Genomic DNA, 23,653 nt, shown 5'->3' on the forward strand with positions numbered 1-23,653 from the left:
TTTGACGTGCTACGTCAAGTTTGTCATATGTCCTGCGTGCACTTTCGGATGACAGTCCTGTGTCCTGTCCCACCTACCCGGGGCGAGATGCTGGCTACTGGATCCAGGACTCTGGATTTCAGAAGGAAGAAATGCCAGAGAAGGCCAGAAAATTGTTTTAAAGTGTGTCAGCATTTCCCTTCGAGTTTTGTGACTCCTCCATGTCTCTCCTCCCCTCATCAGTCGTGTGTTTTTGCAAAGTGAAAATGCCTGGAATTTTAATGAAGGGGGCGGAAGGTTCAATGGTTGGTGGGGGTCTGGTGGGCAGCAGTCTGCCGAGATTTGTCTGGTATCCTGGCCTCACAGACTCTTCAGCGGCTTACGATTCCGCTCCGCGGCTGCTTTGCATATTTTTCCATTAAAAACGATTTAAATACCTTTTGCCATGTTTTCTTCGCTATTCTTCTTATCGCAGCCGCTTTCGACACTTTGGCGAAAAAGTTTTCGGCCCGGTTCTAAGCTGGATGCAAATAAAAAAAAAAAGAGAAACGAAATGGAGAAAGAAAGATTGAATTTTACAATAAATTTCAGAAGGCTTAGGAAGGGCGTTCCGGGGGGGTAGGGCACCGCACACTATCTAGGGCCTGTCGGTCGCTGGGAATATTTATGGGAGGCCCCAAGGAGCGGATCGGGTTAGCCAATATGTCCCAACGTTAGCATTTCTAATGCGGTTCAGATGGAATTGAAATTGCCATGTCAAAAGGTAAACCAATGACTGGAAAATGCCACAAGTTTCTAGGAAAAATTTCTCTGGAAATTTTACAGATACTTTTTAAGTGGAAAAACAACTCTTGCATATTATTTGTGTACTTAGTTTTGGGTAATTTAATTATATAAATTAATTTAAATCTCAAGTCCAACTTAATTCTTACCTCATCTAAACACAATTTCTAAAGAACTCATTTCCTTTTTTCTTTCCAGGTAAATGCGTACAATTCTCAAAGTCAAATTAAACGAACCGTGTTAATTCGACCAAATTACTGGCTAAACCACACACATATACACGAGAAGGCTTTCATGGATTAAATTGACCAAAATATCTTCCGCCTAATTGTGCGCTAAATCTGTGCACATTAAATTTATTAAGTATCACACATTATTATACCAATTGTTATTATGGCAATCGCAAACTATATGTAGTCTTGGCATCATTTTTATTATTATTATTGTTATTATTATCGCTGTGATTGCCTTCAATACAAAGGCAAGAAAAGTAACCGCAAGATTGCTTTTTATGCGCCTTACATTACGTATACGTCGCGTAGACTTTGCGGTGCCATCAGCCACGGCGACAAGGCAATTTAAATCAAACCCAGAGATGCCACTGGAGCGTTGAATTAAATTCAATTAAATAAATAAATAAAGATGCCATAGATACATAGCATATCTATATTTATTATCATATTGAATTGGTTTTTTTTCATTTAAAAACAAATACTTGGTAAATTCTTTAAATTAAAATATGACTTTCATTTGCCGGAAATGCTCTTAAAATAATAATAACATTTTTCAGACCGCCAGCAGCTGTTAAAACTTGGCCAAAAAGTTGAAATATTTGCCAATATAAACAAATCGCCTAAAATTATATGTTAAATGGACTATTAAAATACCCTTTAGCTTGAAAATTAAATACATTTGCCAAGTGTTTAATCCCAAAATGAAAGGATTCTAAGCTAATATGCTCAAATATGCAAAGTCTGCGGTGAAAATATTTCAAACAGTAAGAAGATGTTGACCAACCACAAGGAATTTAAATCTAAGATTCTTGTATCCAAATGAAATTGTGTATTTTGTGTGCATTGTTTATGTTTACGTTAATGCCATTGTGGAAATGTTTTAATCTCTCGACAGGTTGTTTATTCTCCAATGCTTTTCTCAGTCTCTATTTCTCTCTTTCACAATTATTCTCACAACTTCCGATTTGGCAATTGGCCGCAATTTTGCTTATTTGTTGGCGCTTATGGGCAAACATTTATGAAACTTTTAAAGTTGAAGTTGGTCTCGGGGTCGGGGGAGGTCCTGGGCAAAATCCATTTCCCCTCCTGACACTTGGCGAACTTTATATATCCAGGAGCTTGAAAGTTGGCTTCTGCTTGAAGGCTTTGAGTACTTCATTAGGGCGCTTTGTTACTCATTATGTGCGCACATTACTCAAACCGACGAGCAACTTTTCACTCGCACATTGAAACACCAAGGCTCTGGCATACTATGTACATACATGTGCATATTTTAATGTTAATCCTTTTTCAAAAGATTTCTCCATCCACTTGGCACTCTCTTACACATTGAGAAATATTTTCTAGGAGGGATTCTAGAGAAGCTTTAGACTAAAGAACAATTTTACAAAAGAAAAGTATTTAAGCATTGCAAAAATCCTCCTAGGATAATTTATTAAAACCTTTAAAGATTGAGAGAATAGAGAGATATAAATTTCCACAGTTTTCTATACATAAATTTATTAGAAGAAGGTCTTAAATTTATTAAATCCCGTCCTCATTTAAATAAATGCAATTTATCAAGTCTAAAAATTAAATTCAGGCCAAACGGAAATGTTCATTTCCATATTCAAACTTGGTTTACTTTAGTGTACTTCCTGGGGGTTCCTTGCCCCCTCGTCTCGGCCCTTTCGGTTTCAATCAACGGGAGCCGCCGCAGCAGCAGCTGCCTGAATATTTTCATTATTAATGCTCGCCAGCAGTCATCACATCTCTCCCCCTCATTTTATGCCACTTCCACTCCCACCACTCCACCCACCTGGCTCCTAGCCGATCCCAAGGACCCGGATCCCTTTCCGCAACCCGAAGCGTCTGTGGCGCATTTGCTGACTTGGCTTTTTGTCTAGAGTTGCAACCACATTGCGTTGGTCATGGGCAGACTTTGTCGCTCCGAGTGGGTTTCGGCTTCCTGTTTTATCGTCTGCTCCCCCTCATCTCCGCTCCTTCTTGGCTTCGTTTTCTTCTGGCTTTTCCCCCATTTTCCACCAGACCCCGGCTGGCGCTGAGTTTGGACGCCGTCTTCTTACCTGTGCCAAGTTTTACGCCGTTCTGCCAAATCAATTGTTTGTAATGAACTTGCGACGGTGTGCTGCCTGCCAGTTGGCAGTGGCAGTCACTGTGGGCTTTGTGGCAGAAAATAGTGGGCAAAACTAAAGTACATTTTCATGTTTTTTCGTAATGTGAGGGACAATTTTTACTAATTATACAGAGGAGACTATGAAGGAAAGTCTTTATTGATCATAGAAAAGGCATGTAATAGATAGTGGAATGTAGTTAGAAACTTACAAATCTTATATTATATGTTTAAATACTTACTAGACTGTCTAAAATATGTTTAACCTTATGATATTCAAGAATTACAACCCACTGAAAGTTATAAATTAAATTTCTAATATCCCTTAACACCTCATACTTCAAAATTGTATTCCCAAGAGCTCTTTAAGATACTTCTCGTGTTCGTCCTGCCTATGAAAAGAATCCCATTACCGCAACAATTGAAATTAATTAGTGCTGTAATTTGATTAAGTACAAAAGCTCATTCTTTCACTTGCTGTCCCTCCTCCTTGGCTCTCTGTCTCATTTGTCTGCTGTCTGCATAAATATATTAGGCAACATGAAGCTGCCCCAAGAATAGCTGCTGCCGGTATTTGCATTTTTGTCCCCAGAAGTTTTTCATGCTTTTGTTTCTTCATTAACTAATTGCCCCCAGTTTTCCTCCCAAGAGTACTACAGACAGACAGACAGACGCAGTCTCATAAAGGCAGGCGAAGAAAGTGACACGTGTTAAGTACATATGTAAATGAGGCACCCCATGCTGGTCCAAAAAAGTCTTGAAAAACCAGCCTAACACCAAAATGAAGAAGAAACTCAATATAATTTAAATGGTTTTTGGTGTTTTTATAGAGGGTATTTTGTGGGGATTTTATGAGGTATATGGGACTTTAGTCTTTGGGTAGAAACTGTAACAAAGATTGCATCTAAAATTCTCAAGTAGGAATTCAGCGATACAATGATACGTAAACATAGAATATTTTCAGAATGATAGAAAAATGAATACTAATGAAATTTCTTAACAATAAACTAAACCAATTATTGAAGAAATAGTCAGTGTCTTTAAAGTTTTTTATAAAAAAATCGATAAAGAACCCATTCACAATTTTCACTCACTCTTTTCTCGTTTCTCTAATAATTAGATTATTTATTAAATACCGCAAACTTATTACACGGTATTGTGTGGCCCAGTGTTTCCACAGCAAGCCCTCTTACATGGCTTTTATTGCTTGCCGGCTTGTTCGTCGCTCTGGGGCGTGAACTTTGCTTCGCATCTCATTGTCAGCGTCTCGTTGCCAGCTCACATATTGAAAATTCAAATTGGAGTGGGTGGCAAAAGGCAGCAGAAAGCATCAGCCGGCAGGCGGCAGTCGGCGATCTGTTAACATCTTGAGCCACATTGACGCCTCTATGTGAAACATTTACGCAATCGTCGTGTGGCGTTGCCATCTCCTGGGTTTTCCTTGGAGGGCTTCCCTTGTTTTCCCGGCGTGCCTAGGCTGATTATGAGTTTTCTTTGAGGAAATTGGCAATTGCAAATCAATTTAGGCAACAACTCTGCATAAATCAAATGCTCCAGCACCGTCAGCTGTTTGAAATGTCTTTGGCAAATTGGAAAAGCGAGAGGGCATCGGAGAAGACATATGCTGTAGGACGGGAATGGCCTGTTATTCTTTCAGTTTATTTGCCAAAAATGAAATAAGGAAGCAATTTTGCAAATTTACAGAGAAAGTAAGAGGACCAGTAGAGAAAAGTTTTTCCTCTTTTTCCAGCTTCTCCATATAACAAAAGACTGAACATTTTGTGCGCTGCCAGCAGAAACCAAAGGCAAATGCCAAGAAAAAAATTACCAGAATTGTACACAAAATAAGTAAAGTGATGCAAAATACATAAAATATGTGCCTCTCCACTCTCGACTCACTCGCATTTGTCTGGCACTTTCGAGAAGGAGGCGGGGAGGAAATCAAACCAATCCTAACCGAAACCCATTTGCGCCTTGGTACCCACACTTGACTGATTTTCCTTAGCTCTTGGACTTGGTGCCCATCCTGCGGGTTTCACAACAGCACTTCTCTCTCAATTCTCGGTTAACGCAAAGCAGCTCAAAGTGATTGATGGTTGAATGCATAAATTATTGATGGCCAGCAGACAATGCCTCAAGTCTGCCGAAGATGGCCAAAAGCTGTAGGAGCATCTAGTGGGTGTGAAGAAGCCCTAAAGAGAATGATGTGCCAGTATATTTGCCCTTTTCAGGGGGTTCTTAAATGTAATGGTGAACTAAGGAGCAGTTGAATAAAGGATTTCAAGGGTTAAACAAGGCTTAAAGTTTTTGTAGATTAGGGGTTACTAATAGAACCTTACAAAACCTTTAATGTAGAAAACAAAAATCTGTTAAATTCCTTAAACAGAAGTCCTTATTAACCCCTTCTTCTAAGAACAGCTCTGCTATTAAACAATTTATTGGTTGTAAACATCTTCATTTCCCTAGAAACCATTTATAAAATCGTCGCCATGACATCCTCAATATGTACAGAGTATTCCCCATTCGACCCAAATCTCGAAGTCTGTTAACTTATTCTCAGTCAACTTTCTTTGCAATTCCTTGGGTATAGATTGCGTCAAAAGCTTTTTATAGATCTTTGCTCAATGGCTGAGGCAAAAGAGGCGTAAAAACAATTTAAGCGTAATTTGAAGCTTAAAGTAAACAGACAAAAGTGAAACGGAGAACGGAACGGCGAAAGGAAGACGTGGAGGGTTTGTTGTAATTGTTGGCTGAGTGATGATGGCCAACTTTGACAGTTTAATAGCCCCATGGCCGGACACACTGGTGTTGCCTCCCTCTGCGCCTGTCAAATGCTGCCTAATCATTGGAAAATACATTAAAAACATTTCCCCCTTACAGAATTAAGTTCTTAAAGTTGTGTGCACCCATTAGCTTGCAAAACTTAGCAACAACTAGTAGCTATAAAAGGGCCCTTGTTTTCTTGTGTAACACTTTAATTTGTGGCCAGAAGGATGTTCATGCAACTTGAGCTGAATGCATCGCATTTGAATAGATTCTCGAGTGGCGGCAAGTCCATCAAACTGGGCCAACTAAGGGCTACTATAAGCCGCTTTCTATAGCTTCAAGTGCCCATACAATTTTGTTTAACTCATCGCAACAGTTTTTCTCTTTTAATTTTTCCCCCTCCCCCCTTTTATTTTTTGTTCTCTGTTTGTTTCCCAAGTGCTTTAAGTCTTTGAAGCTGAGAAGCTTAGGAGCTTTGTAGCTTACGTTGGAAGGTCTTGTGGTTCCTGGCCTGCACTCTGCCCATATTTTTCAAAGGTAAAAGCAACAGCAATCTCTGGTTGTTTAAAGTTATGCCAGCTGCCAATCAATGGCTAGAAGAAGGAGGGCCAGCAGCCTTCTATGGAAATTGAAATCGTTGGGCATAAGTTTCACACAAGCGTGATAAGAACGCAGGGGTTTGTCCATATGGAAAGAAAGAGCACTGGGAAAAATATTCTATAAAGTTTGTATAGTTTTTATAGGAGTTTTTATTTTTATTTATTAATAATGTTTATATTGAATAATATATTGCGACATTGATAAATTAAGCTGCATTCAAATATATTTCATTTTTATAATTAAGATCTTTACATAATTTAAGAAAATCATGTTATCGAAATTTATCGATATTATAAATTTCTTATAGATTGCTATCGGTATATATATTTTGATCTTAATATATTTGTTTTGCAATGACATATTACATATATTTTTTTTTTCGTAGTATCGATATAATTTTAAATTATTGATTATAAAAGATAACATATATCGATATTTAAAGGGTTGATTTTATTATGAATTCAATTATGACACATTCTATCGATTTTATCAATTGAAATAATTATATTATATTTTTTCTATCGATATACGAATTAATTTAATCGTATAATCGACAGATATTATCGATATGTTTATAAATTTATCTCCGTGTACACTTTTTGCGGTTGGGGTAAGATGGTATTGACATGTGTCACATATGTCTCAATGCTCAACACGCTGGTTGGACTCAAGTGATGTGCGGAGCGGAGCCCAGAGCCGAGAGAGTTCTCATCGAGCAGGGACAGTAAAGTTGTGTTGAGCTGTCGGAGGAATGTGCTCCCGAATTGCCACATAAATATTTATCGCTCACATAAGGGTGGGAGGATATCATTTATTCATTTACCCCCAGAGACCAAATTTCCGCTTATCCCGTATTTATACATATGTATGAAATTTTGATAGATTTACGACTTGCCAAAAAAATAACAACAAAAATAATTGGGTTTCGCTTCAATGACAAAGACAGAAGGAGAAAAACAGGGCCAGCCTCAACTCGAATCGAATAATAACGCAGAGGAAACACAGCCCGTGGAAATTTGATTAGCTTTATAAAGCAGGAAAAACAATGCAAAAAGAGTTGGCAGTCGCGGAACGTGCTTTCAGCACACAAATCTTCCAATAATCAAAAGTTCAGACACCGGGGGCAAAAAGGTGGCTGTCCCAGAAACGAAACCATAAAAATAGAAACGGAAAATCCGGTCAAATCGAATGGGAAACCTTCCGCCGAGCTCAACTAGTTGAAGTAAATATATATAAATATTTTTACAAGTATATTCGCAATCTTTCGGGTTGTTCTGATCTGTCAAGGTTAATTTCAGCTCATTCGAGCGGACAAAAGGGGGCACAAAAAGGGCATTTTGCCCAAACAGAGAATGCATGTTCTTTGTTTTCACATATGGAAGTGGGTCCAATTAAATGTTTCAACCGTCAACCGGGGGCACGTCAAGAAAATATTTAATATGCAATCTAATATTTATGCTCCGGCCTCTGAGAACTTGTCACTCAGCCTCGGCTTTTTCGTGCTGTTACAGTTTCTCGTTCTCTACACAAGTCCAAGCTCCCCCCTGTATCCAAGAAATCTGTCTGTCCAAACTAGTTTGCTCGGTTGATTGGCTGACTTGGACTCGGACTCAGACTTGTACTTGGGCCTGGGCTTTGGGGCTGCTGCCGGTTAACGACTTTCCAAGTCTCCCTGAGATCGTTGGACACTCAAGCCCACGCGGAGCTTAATGGCCTGACCCAAAAGATTCGGCTGAGAAAAATCAAATCTAGTAAATATTAATGACAATGTCTACGAGAGAGATAGAGAGCACACATTGGGGAATTTGAATAAATTATTGCACATTTACAGCTCGAGAATCACATTATAATGTGTTTGCCAGCCTGCCGGCTTATCGATTTCGATTTCAGATTGATTTCCAATCCAATTCTACCTTATCTCTGGGTGTGCCTGTGCGCGTGTGTGGGTTTTGAGTTAACCTAAGTTGAAATTTGTGTTTGGCCAACGAGAGGAAAATTCTGGGACCTCACCGGGCGAGTTCATAAATAATATAAGAAGCTGTGACGCCCAGGTGAGAGGTGTCAGGTGTTAAAGCTTAAGCTGATGATGTTAAATTAAACCTTTTTTTGTTGTTTGAGAAGGAAGTTCTGTTTAACTTAAATCTAAAAAAAATGCGATTCTCTCCTTCTAAAATTGAAATTGAGTAAAAAATTCCATGGCAGAGATTGCGACATAGGTCACCTGCTCTTTATTGTTTAAACAACCTAAAGGTCTTTGGTCTGTCTGGGCTTTCCCCCTTCGAAAGTTCACACCACAAACACCAGTCCAGCCACAGAAAAAGTTCAACTCAGCATTACCCTTTACCTTAATGAACGAAACCAAGGCAAACAAAAAGCATTGAGACGAAACCAAATCATGATTTGGCAAATCACTGATTCCCCCCCAGCCCTCATTGGACTTTATTTTTGCATTGTTTCTCAGGCTTAATGTGGGAAACTCTGCTGCAATTACAAAAACTGCAGCGAGTGCAGCTCCTGCAGCTCCTGAAACCCAAAACCAGTAAGTTAAAGCCAGTCAAAGGCGCAAATACAATCAGGAAAGAAGGAAAAAAAGTAAGAAAGAACAATTGAGTTGAGTGTTGAGACTTTGAAATACCCTGAACAACAATTGAGTTGAGTGTTGAGACTTTGAAATACCCGATAACACAGCCATTAAATTTTTAAATATTTATAAATGTTATAATATAACCAAACATCTTACGAAACATCTTTAAAATACGTTTTCCAGCAGACAGACATTACTTTTACAACTCAGTTTATAGATTCCCACATATATACCCCACTTCCAGACCGAATACCTCTTAAAATCATGAAGGAAAGAGGGTCTAAAGCGAGGTTGGAACGATGAAGAAGAGTTGCTCCAAGGAGCTGCTGCAGTGCGTTGCATTTGCTGGCTGCTCCTTTTTTTTTTGTATTGCTTCTTCTGATTTTACTTGCTCCTTTTGGCCCTATCGAGCTTGCTCTTTTGGCCAACACATGTCCAGGGCAGGGCCAAAAGCAGTTGGCAGGCAGCAGACATCAGACTTGCGACACAGACGAAATGATAAGCGAGCCAAGTGCAGTGCGATGTTCTTCGAGGAACTGGCAGATATATCTAAATATATACATTACATGCGTATAGGTACGAGTGTATCTGTGCGGCTATATATACATACATATATATTTATTTCATTTATCAGTCGTGATTTTCCTTTTATTCTCCTCGTGTTCTTTGTTCTGCTCGTCGCTCTGAACCTGTTCGGTCCAACTGCAGCGGCAACGTGAGCAATGCACAGCAGCAGCAACACACACAATACAGACAACAAGCAGCACGCCAACAACATCTTGTTGAATCACAAGAAAAAAAATATATAAAAAAATCAAAAACAACCTTTGTGGAAGCGGGGATCTTGCGGGGATTAAGCTTATCAATACCGACGCCTTTGTAGACTTTGACCAAGCAATAAAATGCAGAATATATTTGGTAACTAACCAGTAATTCAGTAAATTATGTGGTTTATTTACAAATTTAGAATATTCCGACTACAAAAAAACAAATTAAATTAAGATAGCCTCACTTTAAAGGTAAATAAATTTAAGAATTTTGATTTGCGTTTATATAAACCATTGAGTTCATGAATTCTCTGATGCAATAATTTATAACTACTTTTAATTCCTTGTTAGATTTTTTTTCTTGCCAGATTATAGCCTCACACAAGGGAGTATTCAGCATTCCTGTTAGTAACCATAATTGCTTCACTTCGAATAGCAAACATAAGCCAATTTCCCCAGTTGGAGCATATCAAATAGACTAATAAAACCCATGAATAGCAGCAGCAGCAGCAGCAGCATGCCAACTGACATTCAGTCAGGGAACAGAGCACAACAAATAATACAGACCGACCAGAAGCTAGAGGTGGACATTAAATCCCTGGTCCCTGGCATTGGTCATTTTTGTCTGAAGGACAAACCGCAGTCCCAACGTCAGTCCTGGATGTGGGTAGTGACAGTGGCGTATTGCTAGGGGAATGCAGTGAGCTCTTCATGGACGGTTTTAATATGTTCTCGAGGGTGATTCAATTACGTGGACTGCTCCTGTCTCGGTTACGTGGCTGCTGATGTTGCAGCTCTTTGGTTCTCTCTTCTGCTTCTGATGTCACTGAGCAAATATGCTGCACAGGAAGAAAATATACTATTTGATAAACTTGTTTTATTCTGAATCAGAATAAATAGTTCAAAATAAAATCTAAAAAAATTTAATTACTTTATACAAAAACCTGTTGTTTGCAGGGCCACACTTCACCTTTATTGTGTGCCCAGGTTAGCAATAGAAAGCTGTCAAAGTCATCTGATGGCAAGGTCACACTGCATCTTTGGTATATGAAAGTAACTGTCAAAATATGCAGTTTTTATAGACCTGACTCACCTATATTTAAATTTTCTGATCATTTTAATAAAATCATAATTTTTTCTCTCTGTCCAGTTACCTGGGACAGGTGGAGTCAACCGTCTTTGTTGTTTTTAATGAGCAGCGAGACGGGAAAGCTGGTCGAGAAGGGAGTCAAGTGCAGTCGACGAGGGGGCTTTGGAGGGTCAACAACGCTGTGGCTTACCAAGCTAACCACAAAATCGTTTCTGCTTGCTTCTGACAGATGTCCCCGAGTCAACACCTCTCTTTTCTCATTCCGTGCTTCTCTGTTTTTCTCCCTTTCTTTCAGTCCTTTTAAAGGATTTCGAAATTCTTGCCAAAAAAGTTTACGTTTAAGTGAAAATCATGTTCGTCCTCGTTATCCTTTGGTCACGTTTGTCTATTATTTTGAAATTTCCCCTGGCTATGCTTTACCAGTAATATTTTTATAATGGCTCGTCGCCTCAGTCGGTAAGCTGACAATTTGTTTGCTGAGAAAATAGTACAACAAAAAAAAAAAGAGAAAAACTACTTGTGATGATAAATGAAAATAAAAATAATTTTCTTTATGCCTGTTGAGAAAAAAAGAGCTCTCAGAAGATTATGTAGATCATGAAACGGAGGAGAAATGCTTATTTTACTCATTGATAATGCCCCTTCTAGAGGGTTCCATTATAATCCAAATTGAATGTCTCAATTCTCATCCAATTATCCCATTGTATCAGTGGCCGAGTGTTTTGTGTGATTTATGCCACTTGAAAGAGAGAAAGAACAGAAGAAACAGATCAACGCCCGAAAACCGTAAGGGGGAGATTTAAGGGGATTCTCGTGTATTGAATAATTACAAAAAATAAAGAGAACCAAATAAAAAATATATTGTTCGGAGGCTCAATGGCTTCAGCCCGCACCCTGGCACTTAGCTAATGAAAAGATAGGCCCAAATAGGGGTGAGAACATGGGCGTTTGCCATGCTAAGTGCAATGGAAATTTTCCCTTTAGCCAACTCTCAAACCAACTCTCTAATCAAACCGAGGGGCTAATTGAGGCTGCTCCGCTTGATTTTTCCTCCTACTCCTCCGACTGACCAACACATTCCGTTTCCTCGGTATCAGCATCAGCATCCAAAGAATACAGAAGGCCGTATTGTGAGCAGTTTACGGCTGTCCCGGCTTAACATTCGCTTTTACGGCCATTTGATAGCTGCAACATCTTCCCTAATAACTGCCCCCAACAATGGACAGTGGGTGCTAGCAGCATCAGCAGTATGGTATGTCTTCAATTAAATAGATCGATAACTGTTTGCCGAAAATAAATGCCTCATAAAGTTATTTGATGACACGCATAAAAGGCAATTGAATTTGTACACAAATTAATTGAAATGATTGATTTATTTGCAGAATATAATGGCATGTCATGTCATCAATATTTGCCAGCTTAACAGGAAGTGAAATAATAAACCAAATTAATCAAAGCATTTCATATTTATTTTTATGAATGTATGGCTAATGATTGTTCATAAATATATAGTGTTTAATAAAAGATAATGTTTCATTAAAGGTTTCTATTTGTTATGAATAATCTTTGGTATCTGTTAGCCATAATATCACTCAAATTTTACTACCTTTTTAAAATAAATATAAATTTTTTAATTAAATTAAAAAGAAAGATCTAATAGACCTTGCCCACTGTACAATGCAACATTGTGGCATTGTCACGTCTCTGCCACAACTATGAAAGCGTGTGTGCGTGTGTGCCATGCCAACGAAAGTGTTGTCCGCTCCTTGAAGACACGAAAGGGAGTAGGAGAGCATGAGATTGGGACGCCAGGAGGCCGGTTAACAGCGCCTGGAGTCATCCCACAGAGACGGCAGATCTTGTGTTCGGTGGCATCTGCGTTGATTACACAATTGGAGGGAGTCGTCGGACAGACAGAGAGACTGACAGGGACATGCCCCTGAAAGATGATGTTCTTGTGAGATCTCCTGTTCTTTTGCTACTAACTATTTTTACTGCGATTTTCATGCCCCGCTGCCTGCTGAAGAAGAAGGTCGGTCTTACTTTTAGCGTTTATTGCATGGAAAACTTTTGCAATAATTTTTTATTTACTCGACTTGGGAGCAACCCCCATCACCACCACCCCGTCAGCACCTACAAAAGTGTTGCCTTGTATTTTTTATTGCTGGCAGTGTGACTGGGAAATGGCAAATAGTAGTTGAGGCAACAATTTTCTCTCAAGCCCCGAAAACTTTGCCACTTAAAATATGCGTAGCTTCCAACTTTCCTCTCCTGCTCTCCTCCGCACTCCTGCGGCAGGCTAATCATTTCGAGCGCTTTTTTGTTGCCAATGTCGAAGCAATAAAAATGAAACCTCAAAGAGCAGCAGAGGTGGAGACACGTTTTAAAAGTCATCATCAGCAGCTCCACAAGTGCCTCAAAGGGTCCTCGCAAGGATGCCAAGGAGTGATTTCCCAAAGAGGAAGCAGATAAAGTGAATAACGAATTGTTCGGTTGAGAGGATAATCTGGATATCTTTGGGTCCCAAAACACTGTCGCCTGGCAATCACTTGAGGCAAAGTAGTAACACGATTTGCGTTGAGTAGTTGAGTAAATAAATTGCTTGTTCTACATGGCGTGTGTGTAATATATGGTTAAACATTGTGTATACGCCCGGGTGGCACATGGCGGGCGGGTGGAAAATGTTGTCAACAACATAATGAAATCACCACAAATCAAACGAAATTGTCATTCAAAACAAAATGCATAAATGGAACAACAAATCAAGAGGGAAATGCATAGAATAACCAGCATGTAAGCCAAAAATAACATTTCCTTCAACAATGTTGATGACACGATATAGTATTACAAATAAAAACATTTCAGGAAATTAAATGGTAAATAAAACATAAGCTTTTATTATAATGAAACCCATTTTTGTATGACATATTTATCAATTTTAGACTGCATTGCATTTTAAAGCACAAAATGGAATAAAAATCATTTTGATAAATGTATTTAAATAGTTAAAAATTACCCTGAACCCACTACTCTGTATCCTAGAGTGTACTTGCAATTTTTAAAAGCCCATATAAACTCATGAATAAAACAAGCCTAAGCTGAAATTGAATTTTAACCGATCGTTAGTGCTTGCCTGAGAGTGAATGAGTGCTTTTAATATTCCAACAGCCTCTCTAATTTATAAAGCATACTCTGTTATACCCTCCTCCTCCTCTGCAGTGTTTAAAAATGAATAGAAATCATCGATTGATTGCCGTTTGCTGTGGTTCAACCTACGAGTTTTTGGAGCTGCCGCTGCTGCCAGTGTGTGCATTCAGTGTGCTCTTGTACGACAAGTACATGACAATGACAGACACGACAAGCCACAACATCATCCCGCATCCTGCCGCCCCCTGCCGCATTCCATCTTGGCATCCTGACATCCTTCCTTCCTGCCCAGAAACAAGCAAAATGAATTTGCAGTCTTAGGAGTCTGGGGTATCAATGGGCGACAAAAAGAGAATCATTTAAAGCCTCGTTGTTTGGCTCCACTCAACTGGCAGTAACAGAACCAACAACCAATGCCACTGCGTTGTCAGTTAAAGAAGATTGATGATCGCTTATATATAAATCATAGTGCTGCAGATAGCAGCGATGGCGAAAGAGAAGGCCCCAATAGAATAACTTTTGCCACAACTAGAAAATTGTGTTTATAAACATTTATGAAGGAAATTTTCAGCTTCGTGAGGAGAGAGAGAGGGATTGAAAAAGATGAGAGGCCCCACAATGATGTTGATGACGATGATTATGGGCCTGCAAAAGGCTGGCATCAAGTGCTTTAAGTTATTGACTCAAACTCTAAACCGAAACTTGCATTCAAGTTTCCCTACATGGTAGGAAAAAGTTGGCAGACTGCAGAATAATGCTGCCATAGAAAGTTTTCGTTGTTTGAGTAAATTTTTTTTGTTTTGCATACTCTGTATTTTAATCAGTGAGTTCATTATTGATTTTGTTTATAGAAAAATCTCTAAAAACTTCTGTAATTTTGTGGAAAATAAAACAGACAGACTAATAGATATGTAAGATACATAAGAACTAGGACAAGTTCATTTCTATGGATTAAAAATCCCCCTAAGTAGTAACGTTAAAACCATTTTCTTGTTCAATTACCTTCCACATTCTACATTCCTTAAATTCAAATTTAATTTCATTATAATTATGCCACACTCATTATCCTATTTATGGGATACACAAAGCTTTACTTTGTCAAAAGGTGTAAAAGTGCTCAGTATGGCTCCGGCTTATTAATGCAAGTTTGGCCATTTTGGCAACCCAAAAAACATAGCAATATAATTCAAATAAAATTCGCAATGTGCGTGAGAGAGAAGGGAACTCTTTTAAATATTTCCTGCAAAGTTTTTCCTTCCAAAAAAAGCAAAGAGAAAGTTTTGCACCCTTCTCCAAGGATCTCCGTCCACCCCTTTGGACTGTTTTTTCATTTTCGTCCCTCGACAAGCGTTGATGATGCTGCAACTTTTTATGGTCCTTACGGATGCAAAAGGATATCTCAATTTTATGCTAAAGAGTGGCGGGGAGATTAGATGTTGGTTGGTGGTGGTCTCTATAGAAATTCAAATAATCTAGCTTATTGTTTTTGCAAGGAAACTCAAAATATTTTGTAAATTATTAGGGAAGTTAAAACTAGCAAGGGGCGCCACAGTAAGGAGACCTTATATAGTGTCCAGACACAGCTATATTTTCTAAAAACTTTCCGAAATACGTTTCAGATCTGTAATTCCCCATTTGTACTCAGTCATAACAGCTTACCAAACTTTTACGATAGGAAAACTTTCCTGCGGTCTAATGTTTTATTGTTTCTTATTTGTTGTTGTCTTTGTGCATTCCCAAAAACAATTAAATTTAATAAACGAAATACTCATTTACAAGTTGGTGCGGTTGCAAGCCAAAACAGAGAGCCAAGCCAGCACAGAAGTAAAGTTGGGGTTAAAGTTTTATTTTACTTTTCGGTTCTAAGTGATTTGGCTTTTAGGATTGCTCTCCAGCACCGCCTTCATTTGGCCAGTTGGCCATTTGGCCATTTTGGCCATTTGGCCGGGCAGAAGCACGTAATAAACTCGATTTAAGTGCCCAAAACATACGGCCACAGACAACAAACCGAGCGAGCAAACCGAAAGCGCTGGCAAAGTCCAGTGCTCACGACAAACAAACCAAAGCCGGACGGACACGGACTCTATGCTCCGAGGCAACCCCAATTTTCGCCACCTATTCAAACATTCAGTGATGCCGTGGTAGTTTTTTCAATAGCGAAAAGGAGGATATATGTATCTTTCTTGGCTTTTTTTAAATCCGGATAGAAATTGGAAAATAAAGAAGAGACTACAATATTATATCTTCTTTAATTTATTTCACTTCTGCTTTATCAGAAAGAGAAAACATAAGTGATACTCTCTCTCTGAGTGCAGCTCAAAAAACCTTTCTCGTTGGCTACTTCTACATCCACCATTGCTTGTACATGGCAGGTAAAGCTCGGTAGAGAGACTGCGACATAGAGATAGAACACATGAAATATAATAAAAAATAATAAAAATCCTTTAATTCTCGGAAATCTTCTAGATCCTAATAAATGTCCTCTATTTTAAAATTCAGAAATTTTAGCACCAACACAAACATATCCAAATCAGCATCACTTTAGTCCTGACTGACTGTCAGGCTTTGTTTGCTATGTTCAGGCAAGCTCAGCGCCTCATCCTTCTCCAAAATTCCAACTCCAATTCGAACCCAGACCCAATTCCCGTGTGCATTTAAAGCACATTTATGTCAATCACGCTCATTATGCGCACATCAGTGCATTAAATTATACATTGAGCTGAGTGGACAGAGATGGTAGCAGCAGAAGCAGCAGCATATCGCATCAGACTGGGCGATGTCGATATAAATGAAAATTGAGACCGCAGAGCAAGGAAGTTGAAATGCCAACGGAAGCCGCCATATTTGTATGTACAGCCAGATGCTGACTGGGCACAACCGCAGCGGTGAAAGCCCACCGGATGCAGCTCGGCTTCCTGTTTCCCCCGGAGAATTACGGGTTGGTTTGTGCCGCTCGACCATGGTCAAGCGGAAATCTGTTATGCCCGCCTGAGTCAGTCCTCACTTTGTCACCTTTATTTTTTGTTAAAGGAGCTAATTTTTAAATATTTTATATGCAGAGTAAAGGAGATGAAATAACATTTTTTATTAAATTTTTTGTATGCTTTTATATCGATATATAGATCAGTATATGCCCAGTTTTTTCTCTCTCGCTGTATTATTCCGTTTGCTTTCCGTAAAACGCTTTTTTATCTCATCGATTTTTTAAGAAGAAAACCCCATGCCCTGACACTGCTCATTAAAAACGTGGCAAAAAGAAGAAATATCCATCCAAGCAGTTGTGTAAATTTTCCCAAAGTTTATATCATTAAAGTCGCAAGGAGATGAAAAGCCTGGGAAAAGCGTTGACATGAGGAGAGAAGGAAAAGCAACCAGGCGGCGTAGGGGAAGTAAAAGTGATGTGTGAACTGCAAATTGCACGAGCTGACAACGGAAATTCGCCGGCTGGCAGTGAAAATGTTTACGATATTCATGGGCTCAATTTGTGGATGAAAGGGTTTTCAGAGTTCTGCCTGGAAAATGATGGTTGCTTTACGTCCAATCGTTAAGTTTTGCTGGGGAATTTTCAGTGGCAATTAATTTGTACAGATCTTTGAGATATCTTGCAACATTTTAAGCAAACTTCGGATAAGTCTTTTAAATAAAGAGAATTTTTTTCAATTTATACCCTTTAAAATTCTCCTTAACTAAAGATCCTTTAAACTTCTTTTTATAGAAGAACAGATAGCGAGACAACCGGATTAATATCAATCTGCCGACCTTTTATTACCGTGGTAAACAACAATTGTCCTTAATTATGAACGCTGCCTGTCGGGCTGCGCAGCTGCTGGAAGTTCCATAGGAGGCAAAAATCTCTGAAATCTCTGTCACTCCTCGGCCGTGACGGCAGGAAGAACAGCTCCTCCCGCGCCCTTTTGCACAACAAGAACAATCACGGAAAACTGTGTGTTGCATGCCCCGCAGGCGTGGCACGTACTCCTGCCAACTGTCAACGCGTCATTCAGCGCGCTAATTAAGTGAAAAACTATGTTGCACACAGCCAAACAACGCACAAACACACACAGACACATATATACATATCTTTTGACCCAAAAAGCAAACAAAAAACAAGAACAAAAAGCTGGGAAAAACGGGGAGTTGAGGTATCTGACTTGGAGATATTGAGATATATTTGTTTTTCATAAATAAACGAAGAGAAATGTACCAAATTTTCTATTAATTTAAATACATTTATATCCAAGAAAGTTTTTTTCTATATTTATGTTGTTTATTTGTATTTTTTTGAACGAACCTTTACTCAATATTTACCATTTTATAGCCTACCCTGAGGCTCTACACTTAAAGACTCTTAAATGTAGCTTTACTAAAGACCCCGAAGCGTAGGTTTAAAAGCTTGTAAATACTTTCCTTTCTCTGAAAAACAAACATCTCCAGCATACCCCTATTATATCCCAAAATACTGGGTATAGAAAGCGCCCAAAGTTGTTGACAAACAGAGAAGCCGCCTGAAGGGAGAAGGGTTGGCTGGTGAACTGAATCCTGAATCCTGAATCTGAAACTTTCCTTTTTTCGTGTGCGCGCCCACATAATTCGCAACAGCGACAGATGCAAATTTCCCTTCGAGCCGAAAAGGCGCTTAACCCGTTTTTCCGCGCTGATTGAAAAACAAGCAGAGGAGGAGGAGAGGAGGCAGGTCGTCGTAGGGCTGAAATGGAGGAACCAGAGTACCACACCGCTCAATAAGTTCCCGGCCTAAGAAGGAAAAACACATTTTTTTCTGAAAATTTAGTTTTATTCATCAATTTAGTTTTCATCTACGGCTACACACTCAGTCCAGCGCTTCTCCAACCTTTCGATGCCATTTTTGGAGAAGGCTGAACTTTTGCCCTTAAAATAGGCCTCAGTATCGGCAATCGCCTCCTCATTTTTTCGATATCTCTTGCCTTGGAGGTGCTTTTTGAGATCTGAAAAAAGCCAGTAGTCGCTGGGGGCCAAATCTGGAGAATAGGGTGCGGTCGGCAGTAGTTCGAATCTCAATTCGCTCAATTTCATCATTGTTGCCACAGACTTGTGGCACGGTGCATTATCCAGTGAAACAGCGGTTTCTTCTTTGCTATATGTGGACGTTTTTTTTCTTGATAGCTTGGTCCAGTCGATCCAGCAGCTTTATATAATATTCGCTGTTGATTGTTTTACCTTTCTCCAGGTAGTCTATAAACAAAATCTCATATGCATCCCAAAATACGGACGCCATAACCTTACCCGCCGATATTTGTGTTTTGGGACGCTTCGGACGGCTTTCACCAAATACCACCCACTCAGAAGACTGTTGACTGGATTCTGTAGTGTAGTAGTGTATCCATGTTTCGTCCATTGTTAAGTAACGGCGAAAAAAATCGGTCCCATTGCGCTTCAACATGCTTAAAAACGTCTCGGAATCATCAATGCGTTGTTGCTTTTGGTCCGGTGTTAGCAATCGCGGCACCCACTTTGAGCAGAGCTTTCTCATATCCAAATATTCATGGAATATCGCGAACACACTGCCTTCTGATATCTTTGATGCATTAGCTATCTCTTTTAATTTAAATTTGCGTTCGGCCAATACAATTTTTTGGATTTTGGCGATATTTTCTGGCGTAACTGCTGTTTTTGGGCGACCGCTAGGGTCAGCGTCTTCGGTGTCCACACGACAACGTTTAAATTCATTGTACCAGTCCTTGATGGTTGATTTTCCTGGAGAAGATTCCGGGTAATGCTTATCAAGCCAAATTTTGGCTTCTACCGTATTTTTTCCAATCAAAAAACAGTGTTTAATGAGGACACGAAATTCTTTTTTTTTCCATATTGTAGAAAAACTCAAAGGTTGTTTCACTTTAAAATTTATAACTTGAAAACACGTGGTCGCAGAGTTGTAAAATTTGTACACAAAGCTTATGATAAAAGACACTATCAATAAAAAATATCGATGTTTGGTTACTACTGCCCCGTATATGTCAGGCCGGGAACTTATTGAGTGGTGTGGTAAATAGCTAGGACAAAGGCTTTAAGGCTTAGGTAATGGCATTAAAGACGACCCCCATGAGAAGGCAAAACCGGGCACGTTCAGCCAGCCAAGAGTCAATTAAAATTTCTATTTGATTTGGCAAATGTCAGTGGCAGGACAGACCAGGCTGTCGTTGGAAAGTTCCAGGACTTACAGGAGCAGGAGACTATAGTACGTGGCCCACCAGTTGTGTACATAACCCTAGCCATTGTGCTGACCAACTGCCAACAGCAGCAGTCCAGACAGATAAGACCAGCTCGAAATTGGCTACAGGTAGACAGAGTAAACACAGGAGGGCGTTCGTAGAGGGCGTTCTTAAAAGGAATTTCGCAATTAAGAATGGCCACAGAATTAAACACATTTTAAGTTATTAGTTTTGGGGAAATTAAAAGGATTTATTATGGTATTGAAGTTCTCTTTATTATTTGTGTCTTCTTATTTATTCGCATCATCACAAAACCAAACCAGAATCCTTAAGGTAGAATAGGTGCTAAATTCCAACTCGAAACGAATGGACTTTTCTGTGGAACATCCTTGAACAAGCGATTGGCATGACGACGCTGTTGGGTAAACGAACTCAATGGCCAAGGCAGCCATTGCACAGATAAGCTGAAGGGAAAATAAACTGAAATTGAGTGCAGGTCGGAATTGGAAAAGGGGTGAGAGAAGCTGCTCCCTATTTTATATATATTTTTGATTTTTATATGTAGAGCAAGCGCAGTGAACCACAATACTTGCTAAATCAAAAAGAGGCGTAAAACTAATTTCGAACAGTGCAAAGCCGCCATGCGAAATTGCAACGTTCTATAATTTATGGGGCCCATACACGGTGCACCGGTATAAATACATAAAAAAAGGCACTATAACAAAAGCAGAATAGCTGGCGAAATTTATGACTTGTGGTTGCTGCCTGGCATCCCAACAGGGTCACGCGTACACACCTGTACCTATGTGTATATTCGCGATAAAAACTTTCTCTGGCGAAATGTGGCCCGAAAAGTATGCTACAATAAAGTTTAGTCAGTTGGATACGTACAGCGATATTAGCAGATCATTGTGAAAAAGCCCTGATAAAACATAACTCCTGGGAAATATATGCTGGGAAATAAATTAATTCGGACTTTGGTGATTTCAGCAGGGTCATTAATTAGGGTTTTGCTGGAATGGTTAGAATACTAGAGCAGAAAAATATACATATTGAAACTATCTGTAACGTTACTAACTAAATTCGCCATGCTAAGGCCGAACTAATTAAAATTTTACAGCTTAGTTAGACTTTTCCAAACTGAAAGTCACTTCAGTAGCTTCTAGAATCAAACTCTGGCTAGAATGACTTTAAAATATATTCACCTTGTATTTTATAGCTTACTAGCTTTAGCTTCTTCGGATTTAGATTTTTCCAAAATAGATTGTTCTGTAAATGGCACCCTGGCCAAGTGTCCCACTCCCTGTCCCGATACTTGTGAATTTGTGAGCAGAACCTGCATCCATAAATGTGGCGGACCTTGTGTCTGCAAAGAAGGCTATATTATCGATGGCGATCGTCATATCTGTGTCTTGAAATCAGACTGTCCAGCGGAAATAAAGCAAATCACAATTGACAGGCACTATCCGGTGAATATCAAATACTTTGGTTCCTCTATGCTGTTCAATTTTACGGATTACAAAAGGATAGAAGTACTGCCAACTAGTACATAAAATATTAAAAATTATATATAAATAGAAACAAACTTTCTTTGTTAATTTTGTTTATTTTTTAAAGAGTTTCATTGCCGCTAAAGTTGAGTTTAAAAGCGACTTACATATGAGAGAGTTTTAAGCTCTTTAAGCCACCTTTGTGGATGGCGCAGTCTGCTTTTGGGCTGTTTTGTTGGTCCTGGTCTTTTGGCCCTGTCGCTTGGCACCCGTTGTCCGCTTGTTGCCACTTCGCTTGGATGCAGTGCGTCGGCGCTTGCCACCACGTCCACGCTTGCCTTTGCCACCGCAGCGGCGGTTGCCACGTCTACGGTTCTTGCGGCCACGACCCTTGCGGCCGCCCCTGCGTCGGGAGCTGCGCCGTCTGCCACGAGCCTCTGCTCGAGGTAGAACCAGCTCCTGCTCTAGTTCCTCCTCCTCCTCCTGCTCGTTTTCCAGTTCCTCCAGATCCTGGTTTTCATCCTGTTCCTCTTGCTCAGCCACCTTCGTCTCCGTCTTGGCGGCGGCAGTGTCTACTTTCTTGGCGGCCAATACCTCCTCCAGTTTGTTGTCAATTTCTTCCTCCTCCTCCTCATCCTGATCTTCAGGATCATTGCCGACATCCTCTTCGTGCTCCAGGATATCATCACCATCCTCTTCATCCTGGGCAATGGCATAGTATCTGGAATTCAGGCGCTGGAGATCCCGATCGCGGAGCGTGGCTCTAGCCTGGACGCCTTGCTGATGCCTGGGCTTGGCCAAGCTGCCTGTGCCAATACTGAGCAGGGCCACCAGGGCCACGAGTAGAAGCCACTTCGAAGACATGGCTGATGGATGCGTTCTGTTGCTGCACTACCCGCAGGCCATGGCTTTTATGGCCCCCAAGAACTAGAGCTTCCCCGACGGCTGTGTCAATAGCCAAAGATACCATTGTTTGACTTGGGAAAGTGGGCCTCCCGAAAAAGCCGGTTGTTGGTGTTATCAGGAACAGCACTTCTGACACCTTCTTATTTATGCTCTAAGCAAATTTAAATTAGTTTTTTATTGTTTACCCCAAGTTAGGAACAGCTTCGACCCGGCTCTGGCTAATGATGCAGTGCCCCCCGAGTCACGTACTATAAGTTGGCCCACAACAGTTGCTGCTCCCGGCAATATTGCTCGCTCCGTTGTTAATGTTTAATTGTAGGCACGTACCACAGAGCTACTACAACAACTGCATAAACATTGGAATTATCTGACATTTTCCGGAAAGCTAGCTGAAAGGGAGCTGGGAGTGGCAGTGGGTGGTTGGGTGGGTGTTGGTATGTTGGTGGATTCCCTGGATTTGTGGTCCGACCGGCGTTAACACGTCTCCACTCTGCATATTTAATGGAAAAATAATTTGGCAACCTTTCTGTATGGGGCCACAGCTGTGGATCAAGTGATTGAAATTAGAATTATTCTGATATAATTTATGTGAGCGTGCGTTGATTGACGATTTGAAATATGTGTCTGCATTATATTAGAATTGTTCATGAGAAAATATGTGAATTATTTAAATTATGCAATGTTTTTGTTACTGGTTATTGATATAAAAGTGGGCTTTAATAGCTTGGGGACTCTTTTGGGGATGTATTATTTATTATTTCGGTTATTCAAGGACTTTAGTAAAAGGAGGGGATTTAAAAAGCCTCTCAATTGGCCTTATTCCTTTTCTAGATTTAAAATCGAGAGCAATTTTTCTTCTTTTAAGCTAGCTTTCCTCCTCGTTCTCTGTCTTCTATGTCTTGCCTGCAATGTACAAGCAAATAAGTAATGAAAGCACTCAGAAACGAACGAGAGAGTCGCAGCCGCTCTTTTATTTTATTTCTAGTCCTGAGAGCAAAACCAAAAGA

At 39.8% G+C, this 23,653-nt stretch overlaps 2 protein-coding genes across 2 annotated transcripts in view; one reads left to right on the plus strand and one right to left on the minus strand.

Annotated features, from left to right (window-relative positions):
* Positions 1-23,653, plus strand: part of LRP1 (LDL receptor protein 1) — a 56,333-nt gene that overhangs the window by 12,517 nt on the left and 20,163 nt on the right. The gene's annotated exons all lie outside the window — the stretch shown is intronic.
* Positions 21,882-22,627, minus strand: LOC108074714 (protein nemuri). The gene has a single exon (XM_017166856.2). It carries the CDS (start codon positions 22,602-22,604, stop codon positions 21,930-21,932), a length of 675 nt encoding a protein of 224 aa, XP_017022345.1. The 5' UTR covers positions 22,605-22,627; the 3' UTR covers positions 21,882-21,929.

Source organism: Drosophila kikkawai, chromosome 2R, assembly GCF_030179895.1.
Source record: "Drosophila kikkawai strain 14028-0561.14 chromosome 2R, DkikHiC1v2, whole genome shotgun sequence".
NCBI lineage: Eukaryota > Metazoa > Arthropoda > Insecta > Diptera > Drosophilidae > Drosophila > Drosophila kikkawai.